The sequence below is a fragment of the Lygodium microphyllum genome, chromosome 23, assembly GCF_053477565.2.
Source record: "Lygodium microphyllum isolate KBCC chromosome 23, Lygodium_microphyllum_v1.1.10, whole genome shotgun sequence".
Taxonomy (NCBI): Eukaryota; Viridiplantae; Streptophyta; class Polypodiopsida; order Schizaeales; family Lygodiaceae; genus Lygodium; species Lygodium microphyllum.
Genome location: NC_141157.1, coordinates 48,795,285 through 48,813,787, shown reverse-complemented (window position 1 = coordinate 48,813,787; position 18,503 = coordinate 48,795,285). Strand labels below are relative to the sequence as shown.

The following is an 18,503-nucleotide window of genomic DNA, read 5'->3' as shown; positions in this document are numbered from 1 at the left end:
CTGCAATTCTTGCAGGGCGTCTGATTTACCAGCTTTAGGAGTTCCTTTGCCCATTTTTAATGGGTTAGCTGAAGAAGATGCAGAGTTTCACATTTGTGAATTCCAAAGACTAATGTTTAATTACCGCATCCAAGATGAGGGACATCTTATGATGTTCTTTAACATGACATTAAAAGGAAGGGCTGCGGTATGGTATCATAGCATAGAGACTGGAACCATAACCACAATTGACCAATTTTATGCAGCTTTCCGAGGAGAATATGCCCCTGAAAGAGGTGGCCAATACTGGTTGCGTGTGTTGAATGTAACACGCCAAGACCCCCGTTAGAATATGAAAGCCTATGCCAAGAAGCTTAAGGAAGTGTTTCGTAAGTTACAAACTTACATTCCTATTCCGCCGGCTGTCCAATTGCAATACTTCTTGCATGGATTGGATTTCAATATTCAGGTACAATTGAGCAGTGTGGCTTTGGCCGATATAGAGACCGCCATCGCTGCAGGTAGAAGGAGTAGAAGCACGATTACAAACGGCCTACTCCTCGAATAAATCTTAATGTGGGTTTAGTACCTAGAGGCAATTTACCATCGATGAATGGAAGTCAAGGGATGTCTATGAATAACCCTAATGGGAGAGGAAGCATGGTTCAAAATGTACCTTTGCTGCCAGCCCCTCCCAGTGTGACTATGCCTATGGCTAGTCAGATGGCTCCATCAAATGTTGGAGGCCAAGTTACGAATTCTAATGTGGTTCATGTGAGTCAACAACCAATGCCCAATCAAATTGTTAGGCCAATGGAACGACGGATAGATGATCAAGGCTCTGAGTCGAGTGCCTCTAATATTCTTGGCGAAGTGAAGGATATGATGAAGCACTATACTGACATGATTTCTGAACAATATTGGAAAATAGCTATTGATGTCAATTTCTTGAAGAAGTAGCAGAATCTTATAGGGAGTCGACGCCCCGAAGAGGGTGGACCCTCAAGATTCATCTGTAAGTGGTGTGGTGGACAACATTTCCCTAGAAACTGTTCAAATGTTAAATGTGATATTTGTGGGAAGTCGAGCCATTTAGCCGCTACCTATTGGAGTAAGATTAGTTCCCTCCAACAAGGGAGTAAACAGCCAGTTCCAGTTAATCATAGAGCGCAAGGTAATAACCTGCAGCAAAATGATGGACCAAGACAAATATTGCAAAGGGGAAAGACCTCTATAGAAGAGTTGCCACAAGGCAATGGAGTTAGTCTTATTGAGGCTGTATGCGTCAATGGCGCTGAAACCTCTAACCTACGAGCCGTGACAAGAGGCCAAAAGGCTAAAGAGGGTAATAAAGATAATGCAAAACCGGTCGAGGGAAACCCTAAGCAAGGGGATAAGAGGACGTAAGTCCTGAATCCTGGCGTGGAAGGTGGACCTCTAAGGCCTATTGGACAGAAAAGTCGATCCTAAGAAGGGTGAGGAAGTGCCAAGAAAGAAGGAAAAAGCTAAAAAAGAAGCACCAAAGCCGGTCCCGAGACCAAAAGACAGAATGGTGTGGCGAGAAAAGAGAGCTTTGGCTACCTATCATGATTTTGATTTAGCAAGTTCCCTTTGCGAAGTCAAACTAGATGTAAACCTCTTACAGTTGATTAAATTATCTCCAGGAGTATGCAAGGAATTCAAGAAGATCCTGCGTATTGGGTATATTGTAGAATCTTTAGGCATAGCACGAGTAGGGGAAGATTGGTTTGATCATGTTGAAAAGAATTGCCCTAGGGTTCCAGCATACGTGGATGAAATATTAGTGGAGCATGCCATTGTAGACAGTGGGTCCTCCGTCAATATCATGAGTTCAGAATTGATGGAGAGGTTGGGTCTAGGCATCCAAAAAGATGGCTCCATCCTTCTTAGAATGGCTGATGATAGTTTAAGGCAACCAGAAGGTTGCGTTACTAAAGTCCATGTTACAGTTGCAAGTGTAGAATGCTTCTTGGACTTTAGGGTGATAAGATTTGTAGGACATCCTAGCTATCGAGTATTGCTAGGTAGGCCTTGGATCTTACGAACAGACTGTCAAGTCGATATACCCGCCGGTCGAGTGGTTCTCGGTAGAGGGGCTAATCGAGTAATAGTCATTGCTTACCCTGAGTCTCCTCACAGTGAGAGAGCTCCTTTATCCTCTACTTAATTAGAAACAACAGATGATCCATCTGGTAGTGAGACATCATCCAGTGACAAATCTAAAGAGGGGTCCACTATAGAGGATATTTATCAGATAACTCTAAATTAGCCGATAGAGCCGCAAGATAGGATAAGAGACGCATATGTGATTGAGTTGGACCTTGGCACGTCGAATAATTCACGGCCAATTAAATTAGGTTCCATGCTCAATTCAACAAAAAGGGAGGACTATGTGTCCTTGATTCGAGAATTCCGCGACATCTTTGCTTGGAGTTATAACGAGCTAAGAGGCATTTCTCCTAGCCTGACTGTTCATACTATTCCTGTAAAAGAAGGCTGTTGTCCTATGCGTTAGAAAGTAAGACATATGCCTTTTGAATTGAGGGACGGATTGTTTGAGGAGTTACAGAAGTTAAGGAAAGTTGGTTTAATCTTCCCTGTACAACACACATAATGGTGTTCACCAGTTGTTATCAGGAAGAAGAAAAACAACCAGATCCGATTATGTGTAGATTTTAGAGAGCTGAATAAGCAGATGGTTAAGGATTACTACCCGTTGCCATTTATTGACCAGATTTTGGATCAATTAGCGGGTAGGGAAATATATTCATTTATGGATGGCTTTGCAAGATACAACCATATGGCAATTGCAGAAGAGGACAAGTTGAAAACAACATTTATTATTGTCTTTGGTACTTTTGCGTACCATGTGATGGTCTTTGGTTTGTGCAATGCACATGGATCATGGCAATGAACATCAGATAAGACCTTTAGTGACATCTCCCCAGATGAGTTGAAAGTATTTATTGATGACCTGGGGACAGCCACTGTAAGGGAAATGATGTTGATTATTTTAAGAAAGTGCTTTGAGCACTGCAGACAATTTTGTATCGCTCTTAACCCACGGAAGTGTGTCTTTGGAGTGCCTTATGGGTTATTGCTAGGCCATGTGGTTAGTTCAGTAGGAATCGCAATTGACCCTGAAAAGATCAAGGTTATAGTTTCTATGAGTCCACCACACACTCTGAAAGAGGTACATAGCTTTCTACCATCGATAGGGTACTATCGGAGGTTTATAAATGCCTTGGTAGAAAGGATGTTGCCATTAACGAACTTATTAGCCTTTAGCTGTCTATTTGTATGGAGCGACCCTTGTAAGGTAACTTTCAAGGATGTGAAACAGGAGCTAGTAAAAGCACCCGTTTTAAAAGCACCTAAAAGAGGCAAGGTATTTTACATATTTTCAGCAGCCACCATGCATAGTATCAGCTCTGCTATTTAGCCCAAATCTGGGAGGAAAAGTGGTATCATCCGATAGCTTTTGCTAGTCGAAAATTGGGCATATCAGAAATTAATTATACCTACATGGAGAAGTTGTGCCTTGCGATGGTCTTTGCGACTAAAAAATTCAGGCACTACATCCTCTATGAGAAGGTAGTATTCTATACGAAGGCGGAAGGGCTTAGATTGCTTATAAACAAGCTGCACCCGTTTGATCGTTTGGCAAAGTGATTAATCACTTTGCAGGAGTTCGATTATGAGATTAAGAGTAAGCCACCAAGGTTGTAGGGTATTGTGGAATGCCTTGTGGATTTCAGGGAGCCGAAAGAGACTTTGGTTGAAGGAAGTGATATTGAAGAAATGTTTAAAATTGATACAGCTTCTATCCCATCTTGGTATGTTGCTATCACACATTATCTATCAACAGGAGAGCCTGGAGCTGGTTTGTCAAAATCAGAAAGGAGAAAAATTAGACAACAGGCTTTGAAGTTTTCCTTGATCACAGGGACACCATATTGGCAGGGTGTTGATGATATCTATCGTCGATGTGTGATGCCTGACAAGGTTCCTTTCATCTTGGAAGAATGCCATGACTCTGCATGTGGAGGGCACTTCGCTGGACGGTTGATGGCACAGAAAGCTTTAAGAGCTGGACATTGGTGGCCGTCCGTCTTCCAAGATTCCTTTGAGTATGTTAAGAGATGTGATACCTGTCAAAGACACGACAGCAGATAGAATAGGAAATGCCCACTTACGCCTATCATGGCTATCCTTCCATTTGAGAAGTGGGGCATTGATTTTGTGGGTCCTATCACCCCATCGTCTACTACCCAGAAAAGGTACATTATAGTAGCAATTGATTACTTTACAAAATGGTCAGAAGCGTGGGCGACGAGGCAGGACAATGCAAAAGAGACTGCAAGTTTTCTCTTGGAGTAGATTATCTGCCGTTTCGGTCCATCGAAGGAATTAGTGTCGGACCGTGGAACCCACTTTTTGAATAAAGTGATCAAAAGCCTGGCAAATCAAGCACAATAAAATGACCCCGTATAATCCACAAGAAAACGGGCAAGTCGAAAGTACTAATAAGCAGCTTGTGGGTATTTTGTCTAAAATAGTCTCTTTGGATGGAAGTTTTCCCCACCTAGTTTGGAAAGTGATTGGACAATGATGGATTTTTTGCACTTGCAACCAATCAAAAAATATTAAATATATTATTTTTTAACTTTTTTTTATAGAATGCATCCTTTTGGTGTTTGAACGCTTATGTACCCATATTTGTGGCGAATTTCAAAAATTGCATGCCCACATTGCGTTATGTGGTGCGGAACTAGTTGTACATTGAAAAGAAACCAAAGAAAATTCTCTTGCATTAGGGAGAAAAAGACAGCCAAGGACTGTTGATATGTTTCTAATAAGAAGGTGTGGCACAAGGCAGCCCTAGGCAAAAAGACAAAAGACGAAAGACGAGGATGTGCACTAAAAAAGAACTAGTGGCATCCAAGGGCATAAGCCCGCCCTTCTGTACTGCTGGGAAGCCACGTGGGCAGCGCCCCCTCCCCCCCCCCGGGTCTCTCTCTCTCTCTCTCTCTCTCTCTCGTCGCCCCACTGGCTTGACACCAGCGAACGCCTCTCCTTCTCTCTATCTCCTCCTCCTCTTCCTCCACCAAACTCTCCACCAAAGCCAGTTACTTTTGTAAGGTTTTTCATCTTTTTCCTCTCACCAACACCAGGAGCCTTACGATGTTCAAAGGTGGCGACAACGACCTGCAGCGGGCGGCCCTTCATCGCTCCCTTCTCTTCCTGCGAGGTCAGCAGCCTCCTGCACCATCCTCATCACCCTCATCTGCACCACCCGGAGCCTCCACGACGTCATCTTCGGGTTCTCCTCCTTCCGTGAGAGCCTTTCATTCTCTGTGTAATCCATTTCATATTCTCTGTATGATCAATTTCCTATGAGGGGAGGGTCAATGGATCACATAATTCTCAAAAATGAGAAAATGAAAATCCCATCTCTGCTGCATGGTCGATTCTGTAATAGGAGGGAGTCAATTGATAACAGGAGCCTTAAAATGTATATGTCAGTTTCTAGGAAAATCCCAGCTCTTTGTTGTATGATCAATTCTGTAATATGAAGGAGCCAACTGATCACACGAGCCTTAGAATGCTATGGAGAGAAATCCTACCTCGAAAAACCTACTGTCCTGTCTCAAAACTCATAACATTCGTCATGAGGGCATAGCAATTATTCTGGATATGACTATTTTGACTCATCACTTCGCTGCACCAGAAGCAAAGTGACCAAAACGAAGCTAACTATCCAGCCATTAAATCGGGGCGATAAAGTCAATCCAGCTTCAGTCGTGCTGCTTTTGCAGACACGCTATGGTTCTGTTTTTCTTGAAGTCTTTGGTTCCACTGTTGTGAAATCTTTAATAACTGGGGATCAGTGAATAGATAGTAATAGTGGGCATCTTCATGACGTGGACTGAGACAACTTCCTGCATGCTTTGTACTAAATCAACTTTCAGCCGTGTTTCTGCTCGTCAGCCACGTGTTATGATTATTATGAGAAACGGAGCTACACCGAGTGTATTTGAAGGGGAAGATGAAAATGCCAAATGCTTTTTACTTCATTATAAGCGTGGCAGGAGACTGACCATCTGAGTGAGGATGATTTTTCCATAAATTAGAAATTCAGCCTTGTGCCACAAAAGATGCAGGATCAGAGTGGATCCAATTGTACATGACAGTGTGAAACATTTGTTCATGCTTTAGAAGACTGGCATGAAATGCAACGATTCCTCATAGGAAATATTCCTTTCAAAAATCTCAAACCACCTTCTCAAGTATGAAAGAAATTGTATTGCTTATTCAAACCATCCCAAGTACTCACTCTAGCATATATGTTTCCTAGCAATGGACACATATCTGTGTTGGAGGCCCCAAAAGTGGGCCGTGATGCTCCAATACTAATTCTTGAATCTAAGGCGGGTGTCATCATTGCCAAGTCACAATAGAGGAGAACAATTTAATTTAAAAAATCATCAAATTCTTTGGGTAAAGTGGAAGTTACAATCATTTTTTGCCTCTACAATGAAGAAGATACAATTTAAGGAGGATCATAAACAAGAAGAGCCATAGGTTTGATAGAACACAAAAATAAACATACTTTATTTATAAAGCATGTCTCTTTAAATAGGCACATGAGTGCATCAAATACATCATATTTAGTCTAGTTTGATTTGCCAACATAGATGCTTATTCATCCACCTCAACACTCTCATCTTTCCACACTCCAGGGTATAATTCATATTGTTTTATACACATGGAAGGCATCGCATATACACATAGTATACAAATGATTTAACAATATCCATCCTTTCCCTTCCCCTCCCCCTTGATGCCTTATTTGGCTACTACAAGGTGGTCAAGTGGTTACATCAATTTCTTTGATTGTCAATTGTTCCCCCCCTCATGAGTTGCCTATTTGCTATCGCTAGTAGGTGGTCGGGCGCTCCATCTTCTTCTTCTTCTTTGTTTTCTTCTTCATGGCTTCTTGTCTTTAGAAAAGGTGTCTTTTTGCCATTACGTCCTTGTTGTTTTCTTTTATAGGCTTTAAATGTCTTTTAGACTTGCATTTATCTTCATGATGACCGACCCTTTGCAATGGTTGCATTTAGGCAAGTGCTTTAATATGCATTCTAAATTGATGTGGCCTTTTCTCCCGTAGTGGTAGCATTCTTTAGGTTTCTTTGTTGTGCCTCTCTTTGTAGAAAATGTGTAGAAATACCCTAATATAGAAACACAAATAACATCGTATGACAAAGCATAGACTGATAGAAGAACATAGTTAGGGTACTGTACCTCGAACTCTTGTATCTCAAGGACCAAGGCAAGGGTAATGAGTTGGAGAGTGTGTCATATTCTGAACGGATTCTAAATCGTAGCAAGGCAGCTTCCAGATGTTGAACACCAACAAACGCAGCTAAGGAAGGCTAGATCGGATGTAAACGGCAGAGCATGAGAGAGAAAGACTAAAAACGTAGGTGAGGAGAAAGAAAACAGTAAACACAGGATATAGGAGAGAGAAAACAACAAACGTAGGCTACTGGAGAGAGAAAATAGTGAATGTAGGTTGCAAGAGAGACAAAACAGCAAATGCAGGCTGCAAGAGAGAGAAAATAGCAGTGACAAGCTGAAGAGATGATGGCGACAATTGGAGTAGAGAGGAGATCTGTAGGGTAGCAGCTGGGGGTTGCAAATGCAGCAGCATGCTATCATGGCAAGCTGTATGACAAGTGGATGACAGATAGTAGCAGTTGCTTGACTGAAAATAGCAGCAAACTGATGACGAAAGGCTAGAAATAGGTGCGAGATGAGTGAAGACTGCAATGGACAGCTTGGACTGTGATGCCCTTCGTGAACGGGGTGTGGGCAGTAAGTTGAAAACACCTGAAACTTGCAACGAGACTCGCATTGGATGTCTTTATGGAGACAATGTGGGCCTCTGCAGACTAGTCAAACAAGCCCTCTGGAGTTGAGAACGTTGTCAATTAAGATGGTTAACTAGTGGTAGTGTGAGTTTGACCTTTCCACTGCCCCTTGCCATCACCCTACCTCCTTTGAGAGGGATTGTCTGTGGTTGAGAAGCAGGGGTCTGTGACTTGGGTTTTGGTGTTGAGCCTCTTGCCTTTGATCAACACTCGTCGTCAAAATGGCGAGCCTTTTGACAATTTTGATAATACCTATTCTTCTTAGGTACATTTTGCTGCCCGGGTTTGAGTTGAGATTGGGAATTTCCTTGTGATTCCCTTGCTTGTTTTTTATTTTGATTTTGATTTGAAGTTTGATTTTGTTACCCTTTCCTTGTTGTCCCTTATGAGAATGAGCAATAAGAGTCCTCTCTAAGAGATTATTCATATGAAACTGATCGAATAGTCATGCATAATGCAATAGCTGATACTTAAATTCATAGAATGTGAGTAAATTGGGTAGAGAAACCACTTGTTGCACAAAATTAAAGTATTTGCGTGGGCTTGTTAAGAAATAATGTGACCTGATTGTCAGAGGACTTGAGAGTCCTTGTAGTGGAGAATTCGGCGAGGAGATGCCGATACTCAGTCAACTTGACTTTCAAGTCATCTCGGTGAGAGATTTTGAAGTTTTGAAGCTCATGGTTAAGATTTTCGACGGATCCTATCCTGAGCTGCATAGTGGTCAGTCAAGTTTGCCCATTGCTCTAACACTAAGTCAAAATATTGAAGTTGAGAATGAAACTCAAGCAATAAGCCCTGTATCAACTCGACAATAGCAGAGGCATTTCTAGCCTTCCATGAGCGGACGACCTCGTATGGTATAAGTGTGGGATCAGGTTGGGGTTCCAACCCTTGCACAAGATCCATAGTTCTATGAGTCAAGGATATGCCTCATCAAGTTCGACCAAGTTGTAAAGTTTGATATGTTAAAATGAGTCTTGTCATTGAATGCATGCTTGGTGGAAGATGAGGTAGAACCATGAGGTGTCGGGAGGAATGTGGGGTAAAATGGATGTGGAGGATAAGATGGTGGTGATGGTAGGGGAGGTGTCTGATAAGGAAGAAGGGCAAGAGATGGGTAGGAAGAAATAGGCTGTGAGTGTCTAATGAGTGACGATTGATGCCAAGGCATTGGAACATGAAGGTGCCGGTGAAAGTGGAGGCACTGGGACACCTAAGTCCTATCCAAATGACGACTGGAACACAACATAATGACCAGAGGATCCACTAGGTAATGCCATGGAGGCAAACTGTAGCACCAATTGATTCACACTTGGGAGAGATTGGAGGGAATACTCAGGTTGCAATGATCCCAAAAGTATGTGAGGAAAAGGTAGAACAACACCTGGCCGAGGAAGAGATAGAGGTCCTAATGGCTATGTCTAAGTTTGAAGAACCCCTGGTATGGTGAATGAGAACACATGTGATGCTACATGAGATGCAACATGCAATGTACTTAATGAATACGAAAAGGATGTGGCAGCGGAATAAGAGGATGGGATGGAAGGGAGATTAAATGGATTTGTGATAGGTGTAGATATGGGAAATAATGTGGGTTCCTTTTATGCATTAAATGCATTAAATTGAAATGATGATGATGAAGATGTATCTACTTCATTTTGACATTTGAAAACAAAATTGTTTGAAGGAAAAGAACGAGAAGGAGTACTCACAGTTTCTTGTTTCAACAGCTTACCTAGTCTTGAGTTTATAAAGAAATATATGTCTTCCTCATTACTCATAAACCAATAATTGTTTTGCATATGTTCTTTAATTATGAAAATCATCCAGTGATCTCGTAAGGTCGTGGAACTCCATGGTAGTCCAATGTCTTTTCAACCGTGTCGAGAGCTTGTGAAGCAAGTTGTGAGGCCCACTCTGACTCGTTCCTTGATGGATTTAGCTCGGATTTGAGAAGTGATGCGGAAGTAGTGTTCGAAGTTACCTACCCTTCTATTGTTCCTGCTTCTTGGGTAGAGCTTTCAGATCAAGGTCTAGGTTTCTCTTAAAGGACTCAGCTTTGATACTGTGTGAATAAATACCCTAATACAGAAACACAAATAACACCGTATGACGAAGCACAGATTGATAGAGGAACAATGTTAAGGTAAGGGTAACTCAGAGACAATGAACTTAGAGAATGAATGAAGTGATATGATTATTGAATATACAATGCTCATGTAGCAAACACAGTAAGCAGTGAATGAATACTGTACCTTGAACTCCTGTATCTCAAGGATCAGGACAGGGGTAATGAGCTAGAGAGTGTGTTGTACTTGGAACGGATCCCGAATTGTAGCAAGACAATTTTTGGATGTCAAACACCAGTAAACACAGCCAAGGAAGGCTAGATCTGATGCATACGGTAGTGCAGGAGAGAGAACGACTAAAACACAGGTGAGGAGAGGGAAAACAATGAATGCAGGATGCAGGAGAGAGAAAACAACAAATGTCGGTTGCAAGAGAGAAAACAGTGAATGTCGGCTGCAGGAGAGAGAAAATAGTAGGCACAGGCTGTAGGAGAGAGAAAATAGTAGCGATAGGCTGAGGAGATGATGGCGACAGCTGGAGGAGACAGAGGCAACTGGGGCTTGCAAACGCAGCAGTATGCTAATGAGGCAGGTTGTACAAGAGTTGGATTATGGACAACAGCAGTTGCCTAGCTGGAAATAGCAACAAATTGATGATGCAGGGCTGGAAATAAATGCCAAATGATGAGTGAAGACTGCAATGGACAGCTTGGATAGCAATGTCCTCTACAAACGGGGTATGGGTAGGAAGCTAAAAACCCCTGAAATGTGCAAAAACGAAATTAGGGCTGCATGGAGGGCAACATATCTATCTACAGAAAGTTTGGGCCATCCCAAGTGGGTTTGTGCTTATTGGATACAAACACTCGCTAGGAACGTATTTCTTTTTAAATAAACAAGGTTTCTTCCTTAATTAAGCATGTTTTGGGACTGTTGAAGTGAAGCTAATGCATTTTTAGCTCAGTAGAAAACACAATGTCTTTGCTTGTAGATGACTCAACTCGCCCCTTGAGTTCCTTTTATTTTAGTAAGAGTGAAGAAGTACCCCTTCAAGTTTTGGTGATTCAAGAGTAAGGAGTGTATCCTTTAAAGATTATACTTCTTTGGAAGACTTACAAGAAGCATCGCAATCGCATTCTTCTCAGGGATAGTCACTTTCATACCTTCAAGTGGCTTATTACGCTTCTTAGTTTGGACACATGTTTTTGTAAGCAAATCTTTTAATTCATGATGCAAGTTGTAAAAGTCACTTTTTAAATTCATTTCTTAGTTCTTTGCCTTTGATCCAAAATTTTTGTTTAATTCTTCTCATGCTCTTTTTGCGGTCCCTTTGATGTTTATATGATGATGAGTTCGGGGTGAAGTGCAGACCAATTAAGGCTAGTGGTTGTTCATCTTTTTCAACCCATTCTTTAGCTAATTGTGGTGGAGGATCATCTTGAATTATGGTCCATAATTTTTTGTGCATGAAGCAAGAGCTGAATTTGCGTAGCCCATGTATGATATTTTTCTCCTCGAAAAATTTCAATGTTGAACAAGTTACTAGAGGTTGATGTCATTGTATTTTTGGAGAGGTCTTACCGAGCTTATAGTGACACTTGGTAGTGTCTCACCTTACAAAAAAGAAGAAAATTTTGCGGGATTTACAAAGAGATTTAATCAACAAAGGATCCCACATACAACAGCCTTTTATGCTTTAGTGCAACACTTGGGTTCAGCTTTAGAGTATGAACAACCCTTTTCAGATAATCAATTTAGCATACATAGTGTGAAGGACAGCTTACAGAAACCAGTTTGAAGAGGTAGGTGTGAAAAGGGGTTTTGAGAGGGGGCCTTTTTAACCTTAATAACAAAGGTTATAAGGGGGCAAATTATTAAGAAAAAAGAGAGAAGATAATCGCAGGCAGAAATGATGCTGATGGGTGGAAACAACGCAGGACAGAAAGCTATTTTTGTTACCCTGTGACTAACCCAAGGGTATAATCTTGAATTAGATGTTCAAGTTGTGAGCACCAATCTCTTTATTAAGCAACAAGGAACACAACTTAAACTGTCTTTTTCCTTCTCTTCTTTGTCTATTGAGCAAGAAGCAAGCCCCTAGCTTCTTGTTGAAAGCAGGCCCTGAGCTTGTTGACAAGCAATGCCCTTAAAGCTATCCCTTTAAGCACAACCCTTAAGCTGCCCTCTTACTTTCGGCAAATGAAAACTGGATAGAATGATGGCTGAATGAAGATTGTGTATCTTATTACTTGCTTGAATGATGGTGGCTTCTTTGATTTTCTTGAAGAAATCTCTGCTTCTTACCTTCTATCTTCTACGCTTCTCTTGTCTGATGGATGCTTTCAACCTCACAACCACATGGATGGTGGCTCTGATACCACATGAAGGAGATAAGAGTTTAAGGAGGATCATAAATAAGAAGAGCCATAGGTTTGATAGAACAAAGAACTAGACACACTTTATTCATAGAGCTGCCTCTTTAAATGGGCACATGAGTACATCAAATAGATTGGACTTTCTCTCCTTGACAAAGTGGTCTAAACTTGGAGCTTCTCCTCTTCTTCACACACTTTCATGTACTTTATTCTCTTTAATTTCGAGCACCCTATGTGTATATGGGCTCATATAAATGTATAATGTCTTCATCTTTTGAGTTACCTATCATCCCATGGTAAATGCTCATCCTATGATGGTTTGTGGTGTGCCATGCTCTTGTGGATTTGTTGAAAGAGGATCTATTGATGTATTCATAAAATAATACTCGAAGACCAAATATAGATACAAATGTACAACAAATCATAGTGTAATAATAGAACTCAGAAGTGAAGAGTAACTCATAGACAATGGACACAATAGAAGAATGAATAATGAATGGTACAATTCTGAATGCATTAAACACACTATACAGAATGAATACAAAATCTCGAACTTGTGTCTCTGATGGACTGGGGCAGAGAGATAAGCTGGAGGTGTGACATACTCGGTATGGATCTCGAAATGCAAGAGGCAGCTGCTGGATGTGATCAGTGGCTGCAAACATAGATTTGTGTGTTTGGATCAAGCTGAGAATGGCAGTGGCAGCTCGGAACACTGGGCAGCAGGTTGAGGAAGATCAAGAGGATGGATATGACAGCAGCAAACTGCAAAATGCAGCTATCAGCTGCCCTTGGAGTGGAAGGTGACTGCTAGATTCTGAAAACACAGGCTGTACAGGAGCTGACAGCAGCAAATGCAACTGTCTGCAGGCTTGAATGCTGATGGCAATTGCTGCCTAATAGTGTTGACAGGCTGAAAACTGCAGGGCCTGGAGGTTGTAGACTGATCGCCAGGAGCTGCAACAAGGCTGGTGACCACCACAAACTGAGGTATTTGCCATGGAGGGGTGGAAACAGCAGTGGAGAAGTAGGCACCCATTGGAGGAGGACCTGCAATGAATGAATGAGATAGACTAAGTGGAAGGGCAGGCTCCAATTTATAGGTGTGGATCCTCCCGAATTAGGGTTTGGCTTATGCGACACACATAATTTTTAGGAAAGTTTGGTAATAATCATGTTTTTGGGCTGTATTAAAGAGCTAATCAGTTTGTAATGCATTTTAAGCTCACGAATACCTTTATGTTAAATTTGTATAGATATGTCTTATGGTCAATGGTAGAGCTTAATGCCTTTCTTGTTCGAGATGATTTATGTTGTTGTTTCATGCTCTTGTTATAGGTTTTTGACGTCCATGGTTCAAGAGGCTACATATGTGATGTTTTGTTCCCTTGCCAAAACAAGACTGTTGTGTAAATGAATATATGTTGAGAGTGCTTATATTGTGTTTGGAAGGTTGTTGAGTTTTCATGGGTGTGACTTGAGCTATTTAGAGGCTATGGTTTGCTCTGTTATAAAAAAACATCACAACACTACATGCAAGTCCAAACTAAATGCAATATTCAAGTCCAAATTGAACATCACATACTCAAGTCTAAAGCTTGAATGCCTCTGTCCATTCAGGATTAGTGCGTAATCACAGCTACTTGGTTGTGCACAGCTTATCCTAGACAATCCATCCTAGCAAATGCTAGATTTTACTTGTCTAGGAGATCCATTCATAACTCCTGAAAAAACTATGGTTACCACGAAGGACCCTTGCATTGTCTCTTCAATGAACATTAGGTTTTCTGTTCAGCAAGTATCCATCTGTAGTTCTTCAAATGAGTTGTTGGTTTACTCAATCATATACCATAAACCAAGATCAAAGACACAGAATTGGTGAATAATTCTTGTTCCAAGTCAACAGACTGAAAAATAAGACAATGAGGTTTTTAGTAGCAGTTTTTATGCGACCACCTCTTTATGTAACATCATCAAGTACCTTTTTCTCTTGGCGAATGGCCTAGCAGAGAAGGTGATTGGGAACAATTAGCAGGCCCAGCTTTCTAGCAGCTTGTTAAGGCTAAAAAATGGCACGCCCAAAGTGCATCTTGCAATGACTATTCAAGTTGCTTCAATCTGCTTCATATGTTGGCAATGTGTTCAGGCCGACAATCACTGCTGCTGATACTAGTGGTAATTTCACCTATTTGAGCGTGTGCTCCAATGTGTCTTTGATGCTTTTGATGGTTGTGAGGCTATTTCCATTTCTGTTGTCTGTTAATTGTTCATTTTCTCAATATCATGAGACTTGCAACTATTTGATGACTGTGGTACTGCCTTTCTTTTTTGTTTACTTACAGAATTCAAACGTCTCTGTGTCTTCAAAGGCTGCAAATAAAGAAACAGATCTGGCTACCAAGTAAGCTTCACAAAATTCAACTCGTTTACACAGGAGAGCTGCATTTCATAGTAGAGCAGTTTGTGGCTTCATGCATTTCCACATGGAGCAAGTACCCGCACTTAGGAATACTGTTTGCTTAACTCATTTACCTACTGGTATTTTGTTCAGTTTTCAAGATAAGAAAGTGATAGAACATTGTTTAAATTATTATCAATAGGTGGTGTGAGTGTTTGTTAGCAAATGTGAGGATTAGTTACTTGTGGGGATGAAACATTGAAATAGTTGATGGTGTATTCCTGGAAAAGATTGACAGTCTTTTAGATTGGTGATGTAATTCATTAGAGAATGGTTAAGCATCAAGAACTCAAGCTAGTTGTTGCATTCTTTCACGTTCTCTTGTTTACTGCACTTTTGTGTCCTCTGCGTCTATTCTTATAGTTTCCTTACGGCATTTTGCTGGATTATCGGATGATTAGGTTATGCAGTTTTTATTTATTTTAGTCGGTTGTCATGTGCTACCTTGTACATTCTTTTAGAAATATCACATTCCTTTTCTCTCTAGCAGTGAACCTTCGTAATATTTCTGACCATCTCGGACAGTGACAAATCAACCTGTTGGCAAATATCTATAATCTGTTTCAACTGTAAATTTTTAGGTGGCCTATATTAACATGATTCAATAGGTGGATTTGTGGACCAAATGTATGCCAATGGGAAACAATTGATCTGGATCATTTATTTGAAATATTGTTGTGAATGCCATGATAAGTTAACCTACAAGATATATGTGCCTCATTGAACTGTCACATTGCAGGCCTCAACCTTGGCGTTATGTAAGGTGGAGAAAAGCTCACGAGAAGCTTGTTCAACCGGCAAAGGAAAAGAAGGGTATAGCTATTTGAATTGGGTTCTATTGTTTATTGGCAGTCCTAAATGCAGAAATTAGTGCTGTGAATGCATTGTGTTCTAACTGGGTATGCATTCTTCCTATGTGTGCATCATTTGAACTGATACACATATTATGCGAACTAATTTGATTTTCATGTATTTTATCAAGGTGGCTGAAAGTGGCTTTAACTGGCCCTCACCACCTTGATAAAGCAAGCTCACAGGGTGCTTTTTGGAGCTTGTGGTACCTTGTAGACTAATTTTAAAATTAGTGAGTATCAAGCCTATTCCTAGTACGATGTGTTTGGGATGCAAAGGATCATTTGCTCCCTCCATTATTGTTTCATAAAAGTAGTGGCTGGTTTGCAAAGCAGTAATCTCTCTGCTCAATAGAAGAGGGTGGCTGGTATGAGTGCTAGGACATGGTGTCCATGTTCAAAGCGTTTTTACTTGTTAAACACTGGCTCACTGTGGAGTGCCTTTCTGACATCGTGGACTCGTGAAAGGTAGAATTTGACTCCAGACAGCGGGCAAAAGGGAAGGGGGGGAATGCTATAAATGCTTGTTTTTTGGATTTTACTCTGTAGGTGCTAATCACTTTGTTTTGGAATGGCAGAAGTAAGAGGTAACTTCTATCACAAAGTTCTTCCCGATGAGAATTTGTTTGAAGTTGCTTCTAAATATGCAACTTACCCAGAAGTTTTAATGGAGGTATGATGCTTCAGTAATTTTCATGGAGTTCTAATAAACAATTAACGGTTTCTTTCCAAGATCTTAATTGGGACTAGCATGTGTGACCTCTAGATGCTTCTGAAAGGGCTTAATAGTAAAATATTTGCTGGTTGAGTTCAATTGGCTTTTGAATCCTTAGGATATTGAGGCCTTTGCCTTGAGCTTGTAATTGCATTGAAGACGAGTGAAGAGTTGAAAAGTGGATGGATTGATGTAGTGCTTTGTAGTACTGGAGGGAGCATCAAGCACTGCAGGTGTGGGTCGAAAAAGAAATGTCAAACTACAGGGTCAAACAATTTTCAGAAAATCCACTTCCAAGTCGTTTACCCAAAGAAGTTAGTGGTACATAAACACAAAGGTAGACCTCCTTGTGTAGGTCTCCACACTTCTGATTCAAGATTTGGTCTTCCTCTGGTCATGTACGTCAATGCCTGTCAGCAGCCTATTTAGAACACTCAGTCAGTAGGTGGTTAGTAACTCCTATTTGCGCGAGTCACTTATTGACAATGTTCCATTATCCATGTTCCTTTGTCTGCTGTACATGAGCTGGTCAATTGCTTCTTGTAGATAGACATCTCAATATATGCGAATGATTGTAATAAAGCATATCAACTGCCTTAGAATTAGTTGTTTTAGATCTTAAAAGCTCTGAGTGGCAGTTTGCTGCCATGTTTAGTAACTTTGGAATATATTGTGTCCAGGCAAACAATATCTTAAACCCAGTCAACATTGCTACAGGACAGATCCTCTGGGTACCACGCACACATCTAATTCAATGGGTATGCAATGTTCTGAAGTTAAACCATTTTGAGCTGGGTGTTCAAGTTATTGTTCAAGGTCAAATATTTAATACCCTGGGTTTGCAATTCTCTGAAGCACCCATCTCAAATCAGTTTGAGGTGGGTGGTTCGTACTATTTCAATGAGTAAATCTCTAATACTTGTATATACTTGTTATCTCAGGGAAATACTCTCTGGTCCTTGTCAGGAAAGTACGGTGTTTCTATACCAACAATACAGAATGCAAATGGAATCAAAGATCCAAACCTTATTTACGCTGGTAAGATTGAATGAAAATCACAAGGCTAGAGGTTCATTTGTGTAACCCATTCTTCGAAGGTGGCTTTTTAAGTCAAATCTCTGATTGTGCGGTCCTTTATGTGTGTGGCTGCCTCCATGTATGTTCTCTGGCATGCACAAAACATTAAAAGTGTTTATTTGAGACTGACTAAGATTCATTTAATGGTCCTTTTCCTGTCATTTACCCAGGTGACATTATTGTTATTCCAGAGGAGCCTGATAACAGACTTGCCTGGTAGTATCTCGCTCATTACAAACCAACAATCTGATGTTAATAAGCTGTAGATTTATGTAACATTCCTTTTACTTCCATTTCCCCAGGTGATATTCTTGTTTTTCCAGAGGAGCCTGTACTCATGCATGCTAGTTTCTTGCAAGGAGCTTGTACAGAAAGCTTTCCAATACAATCATAATATGTCACGAATCTAAAACTGTGGTGAATCGTGGTGGAAGATCTTGTAGCCCAGGAGGGAGCCGGAGTGTATGTGTCTGGGCTTTATATGAGCTTGTTGTCTATATCAAACATATCTATATGACGCATACTCTTTATCCAAGGCATGCTAGTTTCTTGCAGGGGATCTGTACAAAAAAACTTTCCAATACAAGTATAAAATGTCATGAGACTTATAAATGCAATGAATGATGGTGGAATATCTTGCAGCCCAGTAATGAGCCCGAGTGCGTGGTCTCTCATGTGACCTTGTTTTATATGTTAAGCATGTTAATACGAAGCATGCTCTTTGCATGCAGATGTGTAATGTGCGCTTCGCAAGATGAATTTTCGACTGAGGTCAGAGGAGGCATGGACTCCCTTTGGGCAGTATTGAGCATGACTCTTTTTGATTATTTGTAGTCTCTGTGATGCAAAATTTCACACTAGACGAGGCATGCAGTGCCTTTGTGCAGTCTGTTGGGCATCCTGCCATCATCCCCCACACCCCCACCACTCACAACACCAGGCGAATTGTGTTATGTTCCCCGGTATGCTTTATGCGGCATTAGTATTGTTCGCCATAAAAAATCCACACACAGGTATC

The 18,503-nt window shown here is 40.9% G+C and overlaps 1 protein-coding gene across 2 annotated transcripts; it reads left to right on the top strand.

Moving 5' to 3' along the window:
• The first annotated feature begins 4,967 nt into the window (after positions 1 to 4,967).
• On the top strand, positions 4,968 to 18,102 carry LOC148016154 (uncharacterized). Of its 2 annotated transcripts, XM_087664678.1 has the most exons (8): positions 4,977 to 5,337; positions 14,727 to 14,785; positions 15,582 to 15,655; positions 16,272 to 16,366; positions 17,089 to 17,166; positions 17,350 to 17,446; positions 17,656 to 17,701; positions 17,788 to 18,102. In XM_087664678.1, the coding sequence occupies exons 1-8, from the start codon at positions 5,185 to 5,187 to the stop codon at positions 17,789 to 17,791; spliced, it is 606 nt and encodes a 201-aa protein (XP_087520804.1). In that variant the 5' UTR covers positions 4,977 to 5,184; the 3' UTR covers positions 17,792 to 18,102. The 2 variants fall into 2 exon arrangements, with proteins under 2 accessions (XP_087520805.1, XP_087520804.1); XM_087664679.1 differs by lacking the exon at positions 17,788 to 18,102 and having other exon boundaries at positions 4,968 to 5,337; positions 17,656 to 17,705.
• The last annotated feature ends 401 nt before the right edge of the window (positions 18,103 to 18,503 follow it).